General features: G+C 38.0%; 1 protein-coding gene across 2 annotated transcripts in view; it reads left to right on the forward strand.

Annotated features, from left to right (window-relative positions):
* Positions 1-18886, forward strand: part of SACS (sacsin molecular chaperone) — a 66907-nt gene that overhangs the window by 33844 nt on the left and 14177 nt on the right. For both annotated transcript variants that reach the window (XM_064441147.1, XM_064441148.1), the window contains 6 exons: positions 1441-1528; positions 4666-4751; positions 6981-7092; positions 8334-8480; positions 12188-13670; positions 16148-16239. In XM_064441147.1, coding sequence (XP_064297217.1) covers positions 1441-1528; positions 4666-4751; positions 6981-7092; positions 8334-8480; positions 12188-13670; positions 16148-16239 — 2008 coding nt within the window. The remainder of the gene's footprint in view (positions 1-1440; positions 1529-4665; positions 4752-6980; positions 7093-8333; positions 8481-12187; positions 13671-16147; positions 16240-18886) is intronic.

An 18886-nucleotide genomic window follows, 5' to 3' on the forward strand; every position in this document is an offset into this window, starting at 1 on the left:
ACTGAGGTAGTAGAATACTTATCATTAAATATTTTTTTCTATTAAAACTGCTACATGCAATTTACAGATGTTAAATGAAATCCAGTATCTCTTGCTCTCATAGTTCCTTGCAGTGTTAAACTATTAATTTGAATCTACTCATTCACCAAGTTTCTGATGGTATTTTGCTACAAAAATCCTACCTGAGAAAATTAAGTTATTCTATCCCTTTAATACTTGGTAAGGGTTACAGCATTCTGTGGATTCTGTTTTATTTTAGTGAGTCCTGAGTGGGTGGTATACCCAATTTAAGCTATTTTACATCTTGAGACAAGATCATCTCAAGTGTAACATTTCTGCAGGAACTTAAAATAAATGCACTGTTGTTGTAAGTACTATTTAAAACTGGTTTAAGTAAAAAGGAATATATTTTTTTCTTAATAACGTTTTAAAATTATGACTACATACGGTGGGCTAGGTCTGTATTTTGCTTAGTAAATGTGGTTAGATTGTAAGCATCTATGTCTGTGTAAGCACCAACTTCTTTCTAGTGATTTGTTTTTGCCTATTGAAGTGAGGAAGTAGTCCTGAACTTTGTTATAAGCTGAGACTAATTTAATAATATAATTTCACATAATGAAAACTTAATATAGTTTACTCTAAATGGAAACTAGTTTGAATGGGCTAAGTTTCTAATTAGCACAGTGCAGCTTCTAATTCTAGATTTGTTACTGTAGTATGCAGTATAACATCACGCCATATATGTCTATTTTAGCATTACATCATATATGACTGGGACACCTATATAGTACAAAACTAGAATTGCAACAAAACCATTATGTGCTATGATTACTAAATACTAAATGTAGAGGTAATGGGGACATAAGGCTGTTGTATTCTTCAGTGGTCTTTCTGTGACATACTTTTATCTCTACACATTCTGTGTTACTAGCTGATTTGAGCTGATACTGCTTAATTTAAAACTCTTCTGGAATTGCATACTTATATGTACTTTTTGGAGTACATAGGCCATGTACTTCCTGTATATGTTTATTTGTTTTTTTACAGCCATGCACCTTAGAACAGTAACTGCTATAGTTGTATGCTTCCAGAAGTTCCCAGAACACAGAACTTTTCAAATGTAAGGACGGGAGGCCATGGCTTGCTCTTAGTATGCTTCTGTAGGCATTTTTCCACCTGATTTGTTTGCGGACTTTTTGTTTTGGTCCTGCTACTAACAAACTGATACTTCATCTGAGGAGTATCATTAGCCAAAGGAGGCCATCCTAGACCTCAGGGGCTGAAAATGCTGCTCAAACTGCATACTGGATGTTTCAGAGTATTTGTATCATTTTAGATAAAACCAGACTTCACAGAATAAATATGTAGGAAATGAAGCTACACTAAATTATTTATACTGCAGAATGTTCTGATCAACATCTGTCTTATTTTTTATTTCAGTTATCTGATGGTATCAAGATTGTGGATCTTCAGAAGTCTCAAAATCAAGTTTTTCTGAAGCTTCAGTCAAAAGGATTGGAAGGAGGAGGTATGAAAAATACTTGTCTGTTTATAAACTGGAAGGTCAAAGCATTTTCTAATGCAGTCTGGAGTTAATTGAAATTATTCTCTTCTTTAAATGGGAAGCAGTTATTTTTCTTGTAAGCCCTAGGTGTCCCTTCATTTGTTGTTTTCATTCTGCTCCAGGAAAATTAAACTTCTTCTTTTAAGTGCTTTGGTGTTTAATTCTTTTCTTTTTAATTTCACGTGTAGAAATTTGATTCCAAAGGACAGCAAGATTCTATAAAACTTGCCTGGCACTAGCATTAATAACTGCCTTGTCTCATAATATAAAGTGAATACTTGTTCAGTTCATATACTGAAAGGGTATCTTTTCAGTAATGACTGTGTAGAAAACTATACCATTGGTAAAAAGCTTTTGATTTCTTCCTTTTTGTTTGTGTTTCTTTTGATTCTGTATGTTAGTTACGTTTTTATTACAAAAATTGCAGGTGTATCTGTTTGTATGGCATCTTGAATTAGGTTGTGATACCTGAATATCTTCAGAAAAGCTCTGATTAAAATCTGTGATGATTGTTACTTGGTTGCTAGCATTGATATTCTTGTAACAATAACTTTATTATAAGGCAATGAAGTAAATGCTAGTGGGATAGTAGGATTAAGAAGGAAACCCTTCTTTCGATGCAGATGTTTTATTTAGTGTCACAAAATGCTGTGTTTCTTAGCCTATGTAAGCCATGAGTGTACTGGATTATGGTTTTCTAGTGACAGAGGGAAGTGAAGCTTTTGTATGTGAGCCAGAAGTTCATGTTCCCATTCTCTAGAACCTGCAGTGGTTAGAAAACACCTATGAAAATGGACACAATGGTTCTATGGTGCCAAATGTTTTTCTTTCTCTCATGCTTGACTGTTTGCTCTGATAATTTTTTGCTGTACATAGTCTGTGATAGACTAAAAAAGAGCTTTTTTCTTCTCAGAGCTGTTTTTATTGTGACACAAGTATATGGACAAGATGGTGTAGTATCCCTAAGAAATCTTTCATGGGAAAGAAAAACTGTTGGCGTTGTTTTTGTGCCTAGGAATGGACTATTTGGCTGTGAGATTCTCATAGCGATATCACTCTAAGCGGTCCATTTCTAACTTAACCTTTTTTGGCCCACAGTTCTGATGTAAGTTAATCTAGAAGATCTGAAGGCTTTAGTACCAGCCTTTTGTGTTCATTCTGGAGTTTTTCAGTTCTGAGATTTTTTCCTTACAGCAGATGTATCAAGGAAGGCCCTGAGTTTTCTAGCTTCAGGAAGTTCATGGTCAGTAGAGCCAAGTGCATTGGTTGCTGAAGTACTCTGAAGATCACCCATGTCACCTTTGCGTTCATTCATCACTGGTGTCTATCAGATAGTCTATAATCTTTTCATATGATCACAGAGTTAATTCATGTTGGCAGGGACATCAGGAGGTCTCTACTCCAGCCTTTGGCTCAAAGCAGGGTCAGCTCTGAGATCAGACCAGGTTACTCAAGGGTTGATCTGGTTACATTTGGAAAGCCTCCAAGGATGGAGACTGCACAGGCGGCCTGAGCTGCTGTTCCAATCCTTGACTGTCCTTATTGTGGAAAAAGTGTCTTCTTCGGATTTGTGGAACCAGTTTAGTGTTAAATATGACCATCTCTAATACTCAAGAAAAATCAGTTCAGTGTTTGACAAGATGCAGTAAGTCATGATCTCAAGACAGTAATTTGTGATATGCATAGAGTAGCTCTGCTCTTGAATGTAAAGAGTTAGAATAATGTCTATCTTCAGTACTGTCTCTTCAAAGTTACTTGTCTGTTTTTGTGGTTCCCATAGTGAAATGTGTTGTTTAAACACTTCCGCCTGCCTGCCCAAGTTAAGACTTAGAGCTAAGATCGGTTTCATGATTTTAGAGAATTTCTTCTAAGAAAAAAACACCCAAACTTACCTACTGTTGATCAGTTCACCTTATTTTGGAAGTTTGCATATTGCATGTTGACTTTCATATGTATACTGTAAAAATAATAACAGAAGTTATAAAATGCTTTCCACACTTTCAGCTGTGGGTTGCAATTTCTTGTTGTTTTTTTTTTTCATTGATGCTATTAAGTTACCTTAAACAAAAAGCAATACAAAAATTTCCTGAAGACAAGATTGTTTGATGTTTTTACTTGATGTTTTCACAGCAAATAGGTCTCTCTTATCATTCCCCTGTTTTCCACATTGCTGAGGATTCTGTGGTTTGGGTTTTTTGTATAATGTTTTGTTCCATAGTATATATAATGTGTGTGTTTGAATCTGTGTGCTTCATAAAAACACATTTATGCAGGCGGGGGAGAGAGAGAGAAAATAATTACTTTATTAATAACTTTAAAGGGAGGTGATAAATAGAGCATCAGTAGAGTCTGTTTTCCTTGTGGAGATTGCATCATTAATATTTGTTTGAAGCACGTGTTTTGGACGCTTGGATTTAGGGAGCTGCTCTTTAGTCTCTCTCTTGAAGAGTGTTGATCCTTTCATTCTGTAATAGACTCTTCCTCTTAGAGCAGGGGCTGACCTTGGGGTCCGTGGAGTCTATGTCCACCAGAACTTTGTAACGCTTTGTAGTACCTTTCTGAGACTCTCTTCCCTCCTGTGCTAAGCCCAGGTAACACCAAAGCTAGTACCTGGCGAAGCACCATGGTATGCCAGAATAGGAAGTGTACGCTAGAGTGAAAGTATACTGTGCCTGTGTGCAGCTGTCAGTAGGGATCATTACTTACGATAAAAAAAAGTTAGAGCCACTGCTGCCCTAGAATACTGTCCTGCTACTTAAAAGTAGCCATCCTTTAGAAGTTGCTGTATTTGAACATCCAGTAGTTGGAGTTGAGGTATAACTGATGCAAAGACTGAGCCCCCAAATTTATTTTATCCAGATATGAAACAGCATGTTGACATTCGCAACAAGCCTGCTATTTGTTTTAATGAAAATATTTATAATGTACTATTTTTACAGTTGATTTTGGAAAGACAATATTTTACAGTATCAGGCCTTGAGTTAGTTTAAATTTTTTTTCTGAATTCCCAGTAATTGTTTAGTGAGTACTTTTTTTTTTTTACCTGAAACTAAGAGCACAGTAACATAATATGCAAACTATTTTTTTTTGTTGTGTTTTAGGTCGTTTTGGACAAACAACTCCACCACTTGTTGATTTTCTTAAGGATATTTTAAGAAGATACCCAGAAGGAGGACAGATTCTTAAGGTACACAACAAATGGTATTGTTAGCAATCATTTAATATGCATGACATAATACCATTGGTCTAACGCTTTCCAGCAAATCTTGCAGTTGTCATACCTCATTAGATATTCATTCTAGTACTGGAGATACGTTTCCATTTCTGTGGACAAGGCAAAGTGAGTTGTGTGGCTTTTTTTGGTGTTTAATGTCTCTGTGTTTGCTTGTCAAAGATGGCATTGTAATTTATAAAAAAAAAAAAAAAAAAGAGATAAAATGCAGATGTTAAAATTAAATCAGACACTTCATGATGTATTTTGAGTGAGCTAAAAATGTTTATTTTGCTTGTTACTTTATTGTTCCTCCCTACTATAAACTATAGAAAACCACATAATAGTATATACAATTCTTTGGGAGGGATTATCTTCGTTATAAGATTGGGATAAACTGATACGCTTTGATGATTCAGTGTAAATAGAGCATTGTGTGAAGCTCTAATCCTGTAGGTATTTGTAATCATGCTTACGTGTCTGCAGTGTATAATGCTGTTGATGTAAATGGGACTGCATAGGCATATTCTGTTTATAGGACTACTTCACTGGCATTTTAGTTAGAGTTATCCATAGCTCTCACCACTACTAATTAACAAATACCCAATCTTAACATAAACCTCTTTATAGTCTATGGGCTTTGTTCAACAGGTGAGCTCTGTTGGTTCATGATTTACAGAGTTACTGGTCAGAACTGTTTTGCAGCCCTTTGCTGAAGGGGTGTTAGAAGTGAGCACCATGGCTCTTGAACAGTTCATTCATACTGTGAAATGTTAATTTAAATGGAATTCAGTTGATGTAGAGAGTGCTGTGTATTGCCCTTTTATGACTTGTTGCCTCGCTGACTGTTGTCTTACAACTGTTGTCTTACAACTGTTGTGTGGGCTTAACAGTAAACTTTGATATTTTTTTTTTTTTTTTTTTTTCCTTCTGCCATCTTGCATTGTTTCGAGACTTGTACAACTCTGATTTGGGATAATATAGTTATAGTAGTGTGCTGGTTTTGGCTGAGAAGGGGTTAATTCTCCTCACTGCGGGGGTTGGCTACCTTTCCAGCTTCCCGCTCTCTGCCGCGTGGCGGGGGGGGGCTGGGAGGGGCAGGGCCATGGTGGGCGCGGCTGACCCCGACTGGCCAATGGCAGGTTCATTCCATACCACGTGACACCATGACCAGTATATTGGGGGGGCAGTGGCAGCGCAGAGGCGGCGTGGCGTCGGGTCGGCGGGCGGCTGCGGCACGTGCAGTTTGTTTCGGCGGTTTGTTCCCCCTCTCCCCTCCCTTCCCCCCTCCCCTGGGGCTTTGCGCCTCTCGTTGTTCTCCTTTACATTGCATTTCTGCTGTTGTTTCTTTTAATTTTAATTATTAAATTGTTCTTATCCCAACCCACGAGCGTTACCCTTCTGATTCTCTCCCCCATCTACTGGTGGGGCAGTGAGCGAGCGACTGTGTGGGGCTGAGCTGCCGCTAAACCACGACAAGTAGAAACAGTTTAGCAGCTTTAGGGTCTTGAGCACAGGTCTTATGAAGAGCTGCTGAAGGAACTGGGGTTGTTTAGCCTGGAGAAAAGGAGGCCAAGGGGAGACCTTATTGCTCTCTACAACTACCTGAAAGGAGGTTGTAGCAAGGTGGGAGTTGGTCTCTTCTCCCAAGTAACAAGCAATAGGATGAGAGGAAATGGCCTCGAGCTGTGACAGGGGAGGTTTAGATTGGATATTAGGAAAAATGTCTTTGCTGAAAGGGTTGTCAAGCACTGAAACAGGCTGCCCAGGGAGGTGGTTGGATCACCATCCCTGCAGATATTTAAAAGATGTGTAGGTGTGGTGCTTAGGGACATGGTTTAGCATTGGACTTGGAAGTACTAGGTTTATGGTTGGACTTGATTATCTTAAAGGTCTTTTTCCAACCTAAATGATTCTATTCTACGATTTATTTTTAAATGTTATAAATACTGCTTGTGTGTGGTATTTGAGCTCCAAATTCAAATGACTTTTCTGGTATTTGTCTGAGTATTCCTTTATAATGATGTCTTTTTTTTCATTCAAGTAAACTGGCTAAAATTATTTTGCTTGAAAAGTATGAAAACAATTACACTTGAGACAATTGCTTATGGTTTCCTAGTGTTTAAGTTGGAAAGCCTTTGCCAGAATATGTGCAACATTACTGCATTTACTTTGGGTTTGTGTGCTTTTTTTTTGCTGTCTCAGGAACTGATACAGAATGCAGAAGATGCTGGTGCCACAGAGGTTAGGTTTTTATATGATGAAACTCAGTATGGAACAGAAACTCTGTGGTCAAAGGACATGGCACAATATCAGGGTAAATATAATTTTTATTAATTTCGGCCATTATTCTTCAATATGCATGTGGTTCTATGCTTTTTCTCCTTGCTGTGTGGAGATGACCATATACGGATGACTGCATTGCTACTTCCACCTTACTAGGTGCATAATTTGTCTATGTTCTAATGTTGATAAATCTTTTCCAAAGCCTTCTTGCAGGTTGTCAGTAGCAGCTTTCCAACTGCTTCTAGTTAACGTTGTCTGAGAAAGCCTTCACGTTCTGCTTTATTCTAAGTCACTTCTCCCAGGGTGACTGTGTATCCTGTGATTTATTTCCCTGGGTTCACTTGCTATCCCAAACTACAGGAAAGGATTTTTAGTAGAGCAAGTAAACAAGATTTAATAAGACAGACCTAGGATAAAAGAATGCTTGGGATATTTGATAATCACATTCAGATTTTTTACCTATTAACCTCTACCATTTGAGACCTATCTCCAGTGTAAAGATGACTCTAGCCCCTTACATTTCAGCACTCTTCAGGCAGTTCTGTTTTCTTCCTCATCTGTTATTCTCTCATGTTTATCCAAACTTTGGTCCTTGCTTCCTGTATACGGCAAATGTAGTTTCTTGTAACTGAAGTTTTTACATCATCTAATATTGCTTTGTGTTGCAGAGGTCAGTTGTGTATTTATCAAGCAAATTAGTTTGCATAGTCAATCCCCAAAAGGCATTCAGTCATGATTTGAAGATTATTTTCAGTAGTTAATCATGTCTTCTAATTTGAATTTGTCTGTCTTACTTTCTAGACACAGGTTATTGTTATATCCTGCCACATATTCTTTTCCAGTGGAGATGATAGACTGTGATTAGTAAATCTTTCAAACATCTTTTTGATAGACTGAACAGATTGAGTTTAAACCTTGTGCCACAGGACACTTCTTTCAGAAGTTTTGTTGTTTTCTGCTTTCTGTTCAGTTTTTCAGAATCATTCTTTTAAAATGTGGACACCAGAACTAGATACCACAGCAGAATATAGATCTTTTAAGTACCATATACAGAGGTAAATCCATCTTCTTGCTTCTGTTTTTGCTGCTACTCTATACCTCCCTTTCATCACCAAGCATGATATGATGTCAGCTAGAGTCATAGCTTCCCCATTAAATTTGCACTAGCCTACTTTAAAGAAATATTTTCTTTGCTAAGTTAATTTCCTAGAAACTTATAACAGTAAATAGTTTTCTTCTGTCATCTTTTTAACACTTGCCTATTTATTATAGGGCCAGCATTTTATGCATACAACGATGCAGTTTTCACCCCCGAGGACTGGCATGGTATACAGGAAATAGCAAGAAGCAGGAAGAAAGATGATCCCCTGAAAGTTGGAAGATTTGGAATTGGCTTTAATTCAGTTTATCACATAACAGGTACTCTCAGTAGATATTTTATAATGAAGATGTTGAAGTTTTAAATTGTTGATCTGTTTTAGATATCTGTCAAACATTTGATATTTCCTCTATAGTGCATTTTTACCTTAGATCCCTGGCTAAGTTTCCTTAAGCGTTCATATTTTTCGAGGGTCTCCTTTGGAATTTGAAGGTTTTTTTGAGGAGATCTGTTTCTTCTAGTAACGTCATTATGTACTTTGTCTCTTATATTGAAATGAACATTCCTTTACACTGTTCTTTCAGTTACGCACTGCTGTTCATACTATAGAGGCCCATAATATAGGGTAGATGTGCAAATAGAAGTTTGAAAGTTTAGACTAGACTGAAACTTCTATGCAGGTTCTTTGCATAATAAGCAGTGATTTTTTTATTTCATGCTACAAAGGATATTCCATAATACAGGTATATGCACATTTGCATTTGAGAGAGATAGTATATACTCTTTCACAACCTGGTAGTATTCAGTCTTGAAACCTATTATTCTGGCAAAATACTTTACTGCTGTACAGGTGGTGATGGTATGGTTGAGTGTATGTGGATAAGAATCAGGGGGAAGGCCAACAAGGCAGATATCGTGGTGGAATCATGTTATTGACCACCCAACCAGGATGAAGAGGCAGATGAAATATGCTATAAGCAGCTGGGAGAAGTCTCACAATTGCTAGCCCTTGTTCTTGTGAGGGACTTCAACTTACCAGATGTCTGCTGGAAATACAATGTAACAGAGAGGAAACAGTCTAGGAGGTTCCTGGAATGTGTCAAAGAGAACTTCCTGACACAGCTGGTGGGTGAGCCAACTAGGGCAGGTGCCCTGCTGGACCTGTTGTTTGTGAACACATAAGGACTTGTGGTTGATGTGATGGTTGGAGGCCGTCTTGGGCACAGTGATCACAAAATAATAGTGCTTTTGATTCTTGAAGAAGTAAGGAGGGGGGTCATCAGAACTGCCACCTTGGACTTCTGGAGGGCAGACTTTGGCCTGTTTAAGGAGCCTAGTTGACAGAGTCCTTTGGGAGGCAGTCCTGAAGGGCAAAGGATTCCAGGAATGCTGGGCATTCTTCAAGAAGGAAATCTTAAAGGCACAGGAGCAGGCCGTCCCCATATGCCGCAAGATGAGCTGGTGGGGAAGGAGACTGTCCTGGCTGAACAGAGTGCTTTGGCTGGAACTCGGGGGAAAAAAAGAGTTTATGATGTTTGGCAGAAGGGGCAGGCCACTCAGGAGGACTACAAGGATGTTGTGAGGTTATGGCGGGAGAGAATTAGGAGGGCCAAAGCCCAGCTAGGAATTAATCTGGCTACTGCAGTAAAAGACAGTTGATAATGTATTTATAGAAGTATTTTTAACAAAAGGAAGGCTAAGGAGAATCTCCATCCTTTATTGGATGTGGGGGGAAACATATTGACAAAGGATGAGGAAAAGGCTGAAGCACTTGATGCCTTCTTTGCCTCAGTCTTTAGTAGTAAGATCAGTTGTTCTCAGGGTACCCAGCCCCCTGAGCTGGAAGACAGGGACTTCCCCAGCAGAGTGAAGCCCTCATGATCCAAGGAGAAATTGTTAGTGACCTGCTACAACACTTAGACACACACAAGTCTATGGGGCTGGATGGGATCCACCTATCTCCCTCAGTACCCTTGGGTGAAGTGCTCACCAAGCCACTTTTAATCATGTATCAGCAGTCCCAGCTAACATGGAAGGTCCCAGTCGACTGGAAGTTGGCAAACGTGATGCCCATCTACAAAAGAGGCTGGAAGGAGGATCCAGCGAGCTACAGGCCTCTCAATGTGACCTTGGTACTGGGAAAGGTTATGGAACAGCTCATCCTGAGTGCCATCATGTGGCATGTACAGGACAACCAGGTGATCAGGCCCAGACAGCATGAGTTCATGAAAGGCAGGTCCTGCCTGACCAACCTGATCTCCTTCTATGACAAGGTGACCTGCTCAGTGGATGAGAGAAAGTTTGTGGATGTTGTCTACCTGGACTTCAGTAAAGTCTTTTACAGCATTTCCCAGAGTATTCTCCTGGAGAAGCTGGCTGCTCGACAGGTGTCCTCTTCACTGGGTAAAAAACTGGATGGCCAGGCCCAAAGAGAGTTAAATCCAGTTGGTGGCTGGTCACAAGAGGTGTTCCCCAGGGCTCAGTATTGAAGCTAGTTCTGTTAATGTCTTTGTCAATGATCTGGACAAGGGAATTGAGTGCGCCCTCAATAAGTTTGCAGATGACACCATGTTGGGTGGGGGTGTTGATCTGCTTGAGGGTAGGAAGGCTCTGCTGAGGGATCTGGACTGGCTGAATCAGTGGGCTGAGGTCAGTTGTATGAGGTTTAACAAGGCCAAGTGCCGGGTCCTGCACTTGGGTCACAACAACTTCATGCAATGCTGCAGGCTTGGGGAGGAGTGGCTGGAAAGCTGACTGGTGGAAAAGGACCTGGAGGTGTTGCTCAACAGCCAGCTGAGTATGAGCCAGCAGTGTGCCAAGGTGGCCAAGAAGGCCAAGAGCATCCTGGCTTGTACGAGGAGTAGTGTGGCCAGCAGGAGTAGGGCAGTGATCGTGCCTCTGTACTCAGCACTGGTGAGGCCGCACCTTGAATACTGTGTTCAGTTTTGAGCCCCTCAGTACAAGAAGGACATTTTGTTGCTGGAGCGTGTCCAAAGAAGGGCAATGAAGCTGTTGAAGAGCCTAGAGCACAAGTCTTCTGAGGTGTGGCTGAGGGAACTGGTATTGTTTAGCCTGGAGAAGAGGAGGCTGAGGGGAGACCTTATTGCTCTCTACAACTACCTGAAAAGAGGTTGCAGTGTCTCTTCTCCCAAGTAACAAGTGATAGGACAAGAGGAAATGGCCTCAAGCTGTGCCAGGGGAGGTTTAGATTGGACATGAGGAAAAACCTCTTCACTGAAAGGGTTGTCAAGCATTGGAACAGGCTGCCCAGGGAAGTGGTGGCATCACCATACCTGGAGGTATTTGAAAGATGTATAGATGTGGTGCTTAGGGACATGGTTTAGCGGTGGACTTGGCAGTGTTAGGTTAACAGTTGGACTTGATGATCTTAAGGCTCTTTTCCAACCTAAATGATTCTATGATTCTAAGCATATAGCGTAAACTGTGCTTAAAATCTACATAGTTGTTAAAATAGTATAGGATAAGAGTCAAATTTTTGCTGAAATAACATTTTTAACCTTTGAAGTGAGCTTGTAAGACAGGATATTTTTTTTCACAATATTTTACCTAGTAGACCATGGATAAAAGCTTAGTTAATATGTTTAGTGGTTTGATAATTCGTAGAATTTGTACTTTTAAATGTACAAGATTACTGTTAGCAAGCCTTCAAGATCTGCAAATTATTAATGTAATAGAGTACATCTTTGGTAAACTGAATTGGTTTATTTTCTGAAAATACTGGAATGATAAACTTAGAGAGTTGAAAAAAAATATACATTTTGTTGCTCACTGTTTGCTAAAATTCAAATAGTTGAGTGACTATTCATATATTTAATTCCAGAATAGGAGTGTGCTTGTTCCTTCCTGCCAATAAGCACTGAATTATACGTTATCAGTATTATGCTAGGTTTATTGCTGTTTTATAACATTCGTGTTTCTTGCCATTTTAAAATTTGTTCCTTAAGACTGTATTTGAAAAGGTGGTTGTTTTAGGATTATTAATAGTTGTTCATTTTTGTGTATACAGATGTCCCTAGTATTTTCAGTGGTGACCAGATTGGAATGCTTGATCCCCATCAAACTCTCTTTGGACCTCATGAATCAGGCCAGTGTTGGAATCTAAAAGAAGATAGCAAGGAAATCAATGAACTTACAGACCAGTTTGCACCATTCATCGGTGTATTTGGCAGCACTAAGGAAACCTTTAAGAATGGAAACTTTCCTGGTACCTTTTTTCGTTTCCCGCTCCGTCTGCAGCCTTCCCAACTGAGCAGCAACGTTTATGACAAACAGAAGGTTTTGGAGCTGTTTGAATCCTTCAGAGCAGATGCAGACACAGTATTGCTCTTCTTGAAGAGTGTTCAGGATGTTTCATTGCATGTTAGGGAAGCTGATGGAACTGAGAGGCTGATTTTTAGAGTAACTGCTAGTGAGAACAAGGCCTTGAAACATGAAAGACCCAATTCTATCAAAATCTTAGGAACTGCAATAAATCAGTATTGTAAGGGAGTTCCAAGCAATAGCATTACATGTGTGACATACCATGTAAATATTGTTGTAGAAGATGAGAGTGTTAAGGATGCACAGAAAACATCTTGGTTAGTGTGTAATTGTGTAGGTGGTCGAGGAATGTGTACTGAACTGGATTGTTTAGCTGATGACTTAAAATTTGTTCCTACTATTGGAATAGCCATGTCTTTATCAACTAATGGGGAGGAAAAAGGAGCTGTAGCAGATTTTTCAGGAAGAGCGTTTTGTTTCCTGCCTTTGCCTCCAGGTGAAGAAAGCAAAACTGGACTCCCAGTTCATGTTAGTGGTTTCTTTGGTCTCACAGACAATAGGCGGAGTATCAAGTGGCGAGAGCTGGATCAATGGAGGGATCCAGCAGCTTTGTGGAATGATCTTCTTGTGGTAAATATAGTGCCAAAGGCATATACCACCCTTATTTTGGAAGCTATCAAACGAATGGAGACTGAGAAGAATTCAGATTTTCCGTTGTCAGCTGAAAGAATTTATAGGTTATGGCCTGATGAGAACAAAATCAGGGTACCCTGGAAACCAATTGTAGTACCTCTCTTTAAAGAGCTGCTCCAGCATACAGTTATTTACTCAGTGAGTAATCAGTGGATAAAGGTGGAACAGGTGCACTTTTCTGAAATGGATGAGAGTTTGGAGTACACACAGCCTGTTCTCAACTACCTCCAGAATTCAGGGAAGCAGATTGCCAAGGTACCAGCAAATATTGCTAGTGCAGTGCACCTTACTATTTCTACTGCTAAAGCTGTGAAAAAGGTGACTCCTGCTGTAGTACGGCAAGTACTAAGGAAATCTGGACACAGTGGACCTGCTGAAGAAAAGCTTCATCTTTTAGAGTTTGTGCTTTCTGATGGAGTCTACAGTGAACTGATTGGATTGGAGCTTTTGCCATTACAGAATGGAAATTTTATTCCTTTTTCGTCATCTGTGTCAGAACAGGATGTAGTTTACATAACATCAGAAGAATATCCCAGGTACACTTAATATTTTCAATATTTTTTGGTTTTAGTTTAAATGTTAAAACAGAACTTCTGACTGTTACTTGCTTATCAGCAAACAAGATGATATGCAGCAGCCTGTAATTAATGAAATAAGGTGTAGCTAGAACTCGGTTCTCTGTATCTGTGTACATTTGTGTGCATATGTCTCATTTGAAAAGTTTGACAGCTACTTGCCATTACAACTTCATAAAGAATCATGTGATCTAGGCTGTAGGGGACTACCTCAGGATATATTTCAAATTATATTTCTTCTGAGTTATAAATAGGAGGAGTTTAGAAGGAAGTACATTAAATTAGGTAATGGTAAAAGTTTGGTTGTTTTTTTGTTTTAAACTTAAAGCTTATGGTTACTTCAGGCTTTTTTTTTTTTTTAACATAACACCCTTACTTTCAGTGAAGGGCTTAGTACTAAACACTTACTGGTTTTAGGAAGTAAGCAGATACTACCACGGAAAGAAGTGGGCTTCTCTTCTACATCTGCTGTCTCATTTGTTCTTTCCAGTCCCTCTCCAATTAACTTTTTTTCCTTGCTTATTTCGCAGCTCCATCAATGTTACAATTTTGTTCATGTTTCATCTGCCAAAAAAGCTTGCACTGACACTGGGGAGAGGATAGGAAAGAGCAGGCTAGCTGGAATAATTGCCCTTGGGGTCACTGCGGGGAAAGCATAACTACTGCTTTTTATGTCTCTACTGCATTATGCACATACAAAAGATCTCTTGAATCTGGACTCCTCTCCAAGTAATCTTTTAAGAGGTACTGCTTGAAGTCAGATGCACCAGATGTCGTACCTGTAACTGTTCTTCCTTAATGACGTGTTAGCTGTAATATGTTCACAACCACTCTTCCTCCTCCTTTCCCTCAGAGTTCCACTAATTTTCAGATCCTCAGCTTGAGGGAATGTGACATTTGACATGTGCTTTGCTGCTTTTATTGCCCTATGAATCATTTATATGGGAGGTAGAGGAGGGTTGGAGCTTGCCAATATAGATGCTATTGAGGTAAAAAGTGCTTCAAGTAAGGTCCTTATGTAAATTGTGGTTTCAGTGTATGTATAAACAATGCATCTTCAAGAAAAGCAGTTGAATGCCGGTAACTGGTCATCTCACGTTGCTTGAGGGAGTTTGCGTTTTTCAAGTCTGCAGCTGTTCTTTTTTTATTATTATATTCTAAACTGGTGATCTTTCGTGTTCTAGGCAATTCAGGTTATTTATCAGGGGATTAACACTACTCGGAGCCTGTGATTCTAGTGTCTTCTTTTAAAAACAACAATAATAATGATAATAAAAAATGCTCTAGCATTTGTTTTGATAGGATTTATCTTTTGCTTTTCTTTCACTTTGTTCTCCTTCCACAAGTTAAGCCAGTATATTAATTAATACAGAAAACATTCCCATGATGAGACTAACAAATTTTCCTTACAGCCCTGCTTCAGACTAGTCATAAGATACGTTTTGGGGAACTTAATGATGCCACTAGATCTTATTCAGTTTGTGCTGTCTTGTTAATGGACTTAGTTTGGTTAATCTTGTAAAACTGATACAAAAGCATGTTATACCAGGTATAAATCTACTTGCTAGCTATCACAATACAGAAATAAGAAATAGTAATGCTTTATTTGCCTCTATTCTTGCCTACAGTAATTATTTTTTTAAATTCTGATGTTATAAATATGATTAAGAACCTCTGCTATGTGTTTTAAAACACTTTCAACTTAATAGTTTGGCTCTTTGGATATTCCTATTTGGAGCCTACTTAAAAAGCTGAAATAAACTCTTACGAATTTCTTTCTGTTAACATCTGTGGAAGAAAAAGAAAGATTGTGTTGGTTTATGTATAACTGACATTCCTGCTGTCAGAATTAAACTGGATAGTTATTTTTTATTTCAGGAAGACCAAAACCCTAAAAAGCTATTTGGTTTTAAGTGCTAACATAAAGGAAGGGGAGGGAAGGGCAGGATGAGACTGACTCTTGGCTACAATAGTCTTAACGACTGTCTGCAGGTCTTTTGGAATCCACAGATCTATGTGAAGTCCTAGAATTATGTGGTGTGTTTTTTGTATGCTTTCAAATAAAATTTTTAGAGACAGAATAGTAGGTGCTATTTTACCTCTTTTTGTTGTTGTTAGAACACAAGTAGGTGAAAATACTTTTCTAATCCCAGTTTTTCTATCAAGAGAAAATTTGCTTAGACCTGCTTTGAAAGAAGAGTAGTTGGAAAAATTATTCTTATTACTCGCTGTTTCTAAATGTATAATTGTCTCATTTATAAGAAAACGCCCACTGAAAGCCCAGTTCTGCATAATGTAAGTGATTGCTTTGCATGTGACTGTCTTACCATGATGATTACCGTGCTGGTAATTTCTGTACAGCAACATAAATTAGATGCTTTGCTAAAGTGTGTTTTGCATGTTTTTGTTTGTTTGTTTGTTTTTAATGGTGTGCTTAGATCACTCTTTCCTGGCCTGGAAGGAAGGTTACTTTCTGATGACCTGAAGCCTGAGGTTCTAGCTGCTTTGAAAGAAGCTGCCAAAAGCCGAGGTAATAAGTCTTCTGTGTTCTCATATAGTGAAACAGATTGCTAATGACTAGTTCTAAACCCAAATTTAAAGAAATGTCTTTTGGAAATGGAGTTCACTAAATAAGTTGGTCATCTAAAAAATGTTGTTTGAATTTGAAATGACACAAATGAAAATTACAAATTAACAAAAAGGCAAAAACAAATGAAGGATGAAAATTTACAATAACAGTATAGATATTCATTTAGTAAAGCATGTATTTGAAGTTCATTAATTTTATGCAAATAGTATTCTTCCACTTAAGACAGTCTGAACTGAATTCTGATTTGCATTTGTAGTATCTGCATATGCAATAGCTATGTCATGGTTTTGGTATTGTGGATCATCTCTTATCTCACAATCGCAAGTGATCATTTTAAAAACCAGATGAAATTAGCTTAAGCATCTAGCCTCAGGCATACTGTAGAACATATACTTTCATCAAGTGTTCCCTGAGTCTAATTCATATGTTATGGTTGCCTCAATGTGAACTTACTGAAATACTTCCAGTCTTGATCAAAAGACTTGGTGAAGAAGTTTGCTTCATCTCTAAATAAGATGCTTCTATGTTTAACTGCCTTCACAATTAATTTTTTTTTCCTCTTCTTCTACTTGGACTTTGTCTATACTTACCTTTTCACCCATGTGTTTCATTATGCATTGGATCGGTAAAGTTGAAGTCTGAGTCTCAGAAGTCATTTCATGTCAACACAATTTGCAAACAAGTCACTCTTCAGCTTATTTTACTCTTCAATGTCTAGCAAATGTGCTTTTCAGAAAAAGATCCTCATCTCTTTTTTTTTTTTAAATTGCTCAATTTAGTAGAATCCTTTTTTTTAGATTTAAGACATTAGAACCAGACACAGAATACTATAAATCACTGTCTTGATTTGTAGTTTTTGATGCCCTTTATCATGGTCTTCAGTCATTCAGTCACAGTCTCTGTTTCTTTGGTCTGCGTTCTGACCTTTTTTCCCCTTCAGTCCTCCGCTTATTATTGTTCCTGGTCAGTTGGAAGCCTACTCCTTTCTCCATGGTTTGATCATTGCTTCATTATTAAAAATAATAGAAAAATAAGATAATTCTGAGGCTAAGGTGACACCTTGCCATATTTTAAAAATTTATCTGTGAAAAGATTGAAAGAATTTGAAGTGACTTATTGCATAAGCACTGTAAATATTTAAAATAATATAAATTGTATGGAAGATATGAAGTCAGTGCTGGGACTTTCATTGAATATGAAGAACAGCAAGTCTGAAACTACTATAAAGCAAAACATTGTTCTAAAATGCAGAATTGCCAAAGCCTTATAGGCATATTACATGATGAATGTTGTGTCTGTTGTTGCAGTAGAATACGCTTGTTTTAATTTTTTTACTGTTAATTTCCCCCCCAATACTGTTTCTAATCTATTTTGTTTTGTTTTAATACAGACTATAAACTTTTGAAAGCAGTGACTACTTTAAATTGTGTATCCAAACAGTGAATATTCTTAATCTGGGATAGAACCATAAAGAACTACAATTTACTCTAGTAGTAATTGCTGGGACTTTAAAAAGAACAGAAATATATAGGAATCAAGACAGCCACAGTGAGATTAGATGGATGAAAAATTGTATGGAAGACAGTAATGAAAAATGCCAGTTCCTTGTGATGATACCTTAAACTGGCTTTCGACATGTGTTGTCCTAGATAATTTCCTCCAAGTGAATGTCACAAAGCAATCCAAAACCATGCTTAAATTAAAAAAAACAGAGGGAAACAAACAAATCAAAATACAGTTTGACAGACTATATGCTTGAATACATCTTAAACAGAAAAAGCAGAGGTGACTAAAATGAAAAAAACAAACAACCTATATATTCATAAAGCAATGCCTTGCTGAGTTCTTCTGTGACATTCCTTCACTTCCAGGCTTGGTCTCTGAGTTGCAACAAAGCCTATCTAGTCTTTTTTGTTCCTGGGAAGGTATTTGGTTGCTTATAGGGTCTTGCTTCTGTCTCTCTTCTTCCTCTGGCAGTTTCTTTGAACAACATTTTTCTAGGGACTTGTCCTTGCTTGGTAGTATGCCTCTCATTGATTAGATGAACATATTTTTGTAAATGAATATGGCAAGTATAATTCTTCTAAATCTTCTAGAAATGCCTAAGGACTTTTAGATAATAATTTGTGCGATTGTAGTGCCTGCTTTTCTCTTCGTTCTACCGCCTCCTAAATTATTCTTCATTCTAAGGCTTTGAATAATTGTGAAGTACAACTGCTGTACCATAGAAGTTGTATGTTATTATAAATAATAAGTATTAGAGGGGGTTTTGGCATGTTTTGAAACCTTACCTGTCAAGAATTTTACTTACATAGCCATAGAAATTATATCAGAGAGATTCCTGATACAGTTGCTGAAACAAAAACTTATTGTATTATTTCTTTGAGAAAATGGGATGCAGGTTTTTTTATTGTGTTGTACAAAGACAACCAGATCTTTTTTTCTCTCCTAAAATGTGTACTGTATTTTTCTAGTTAATAACTGTTTCTATATTCAGTGTGTTAATGTGTAACTCATGAGCTGTTTTCTAAAAATGGATTTGATTATATTCTAGCTCAACAGCTTCTCTGGGGATTTTCAGGTATTG

Source organism: Phalacrocorax carbo, chromosome 1, assembly GCF_963921805.1.
Source record: "Phalacrocorax carbo chromosome 1, bPhaCar2.1, whole genome shotgun sequence".
NCBI classification, from domain to species: Eukaryota; Metazoa; Chordata; class Aves; order Suliformes; family Phalacrocoracidae; genus Phalacrocorax; species Phalacrocorax carbo.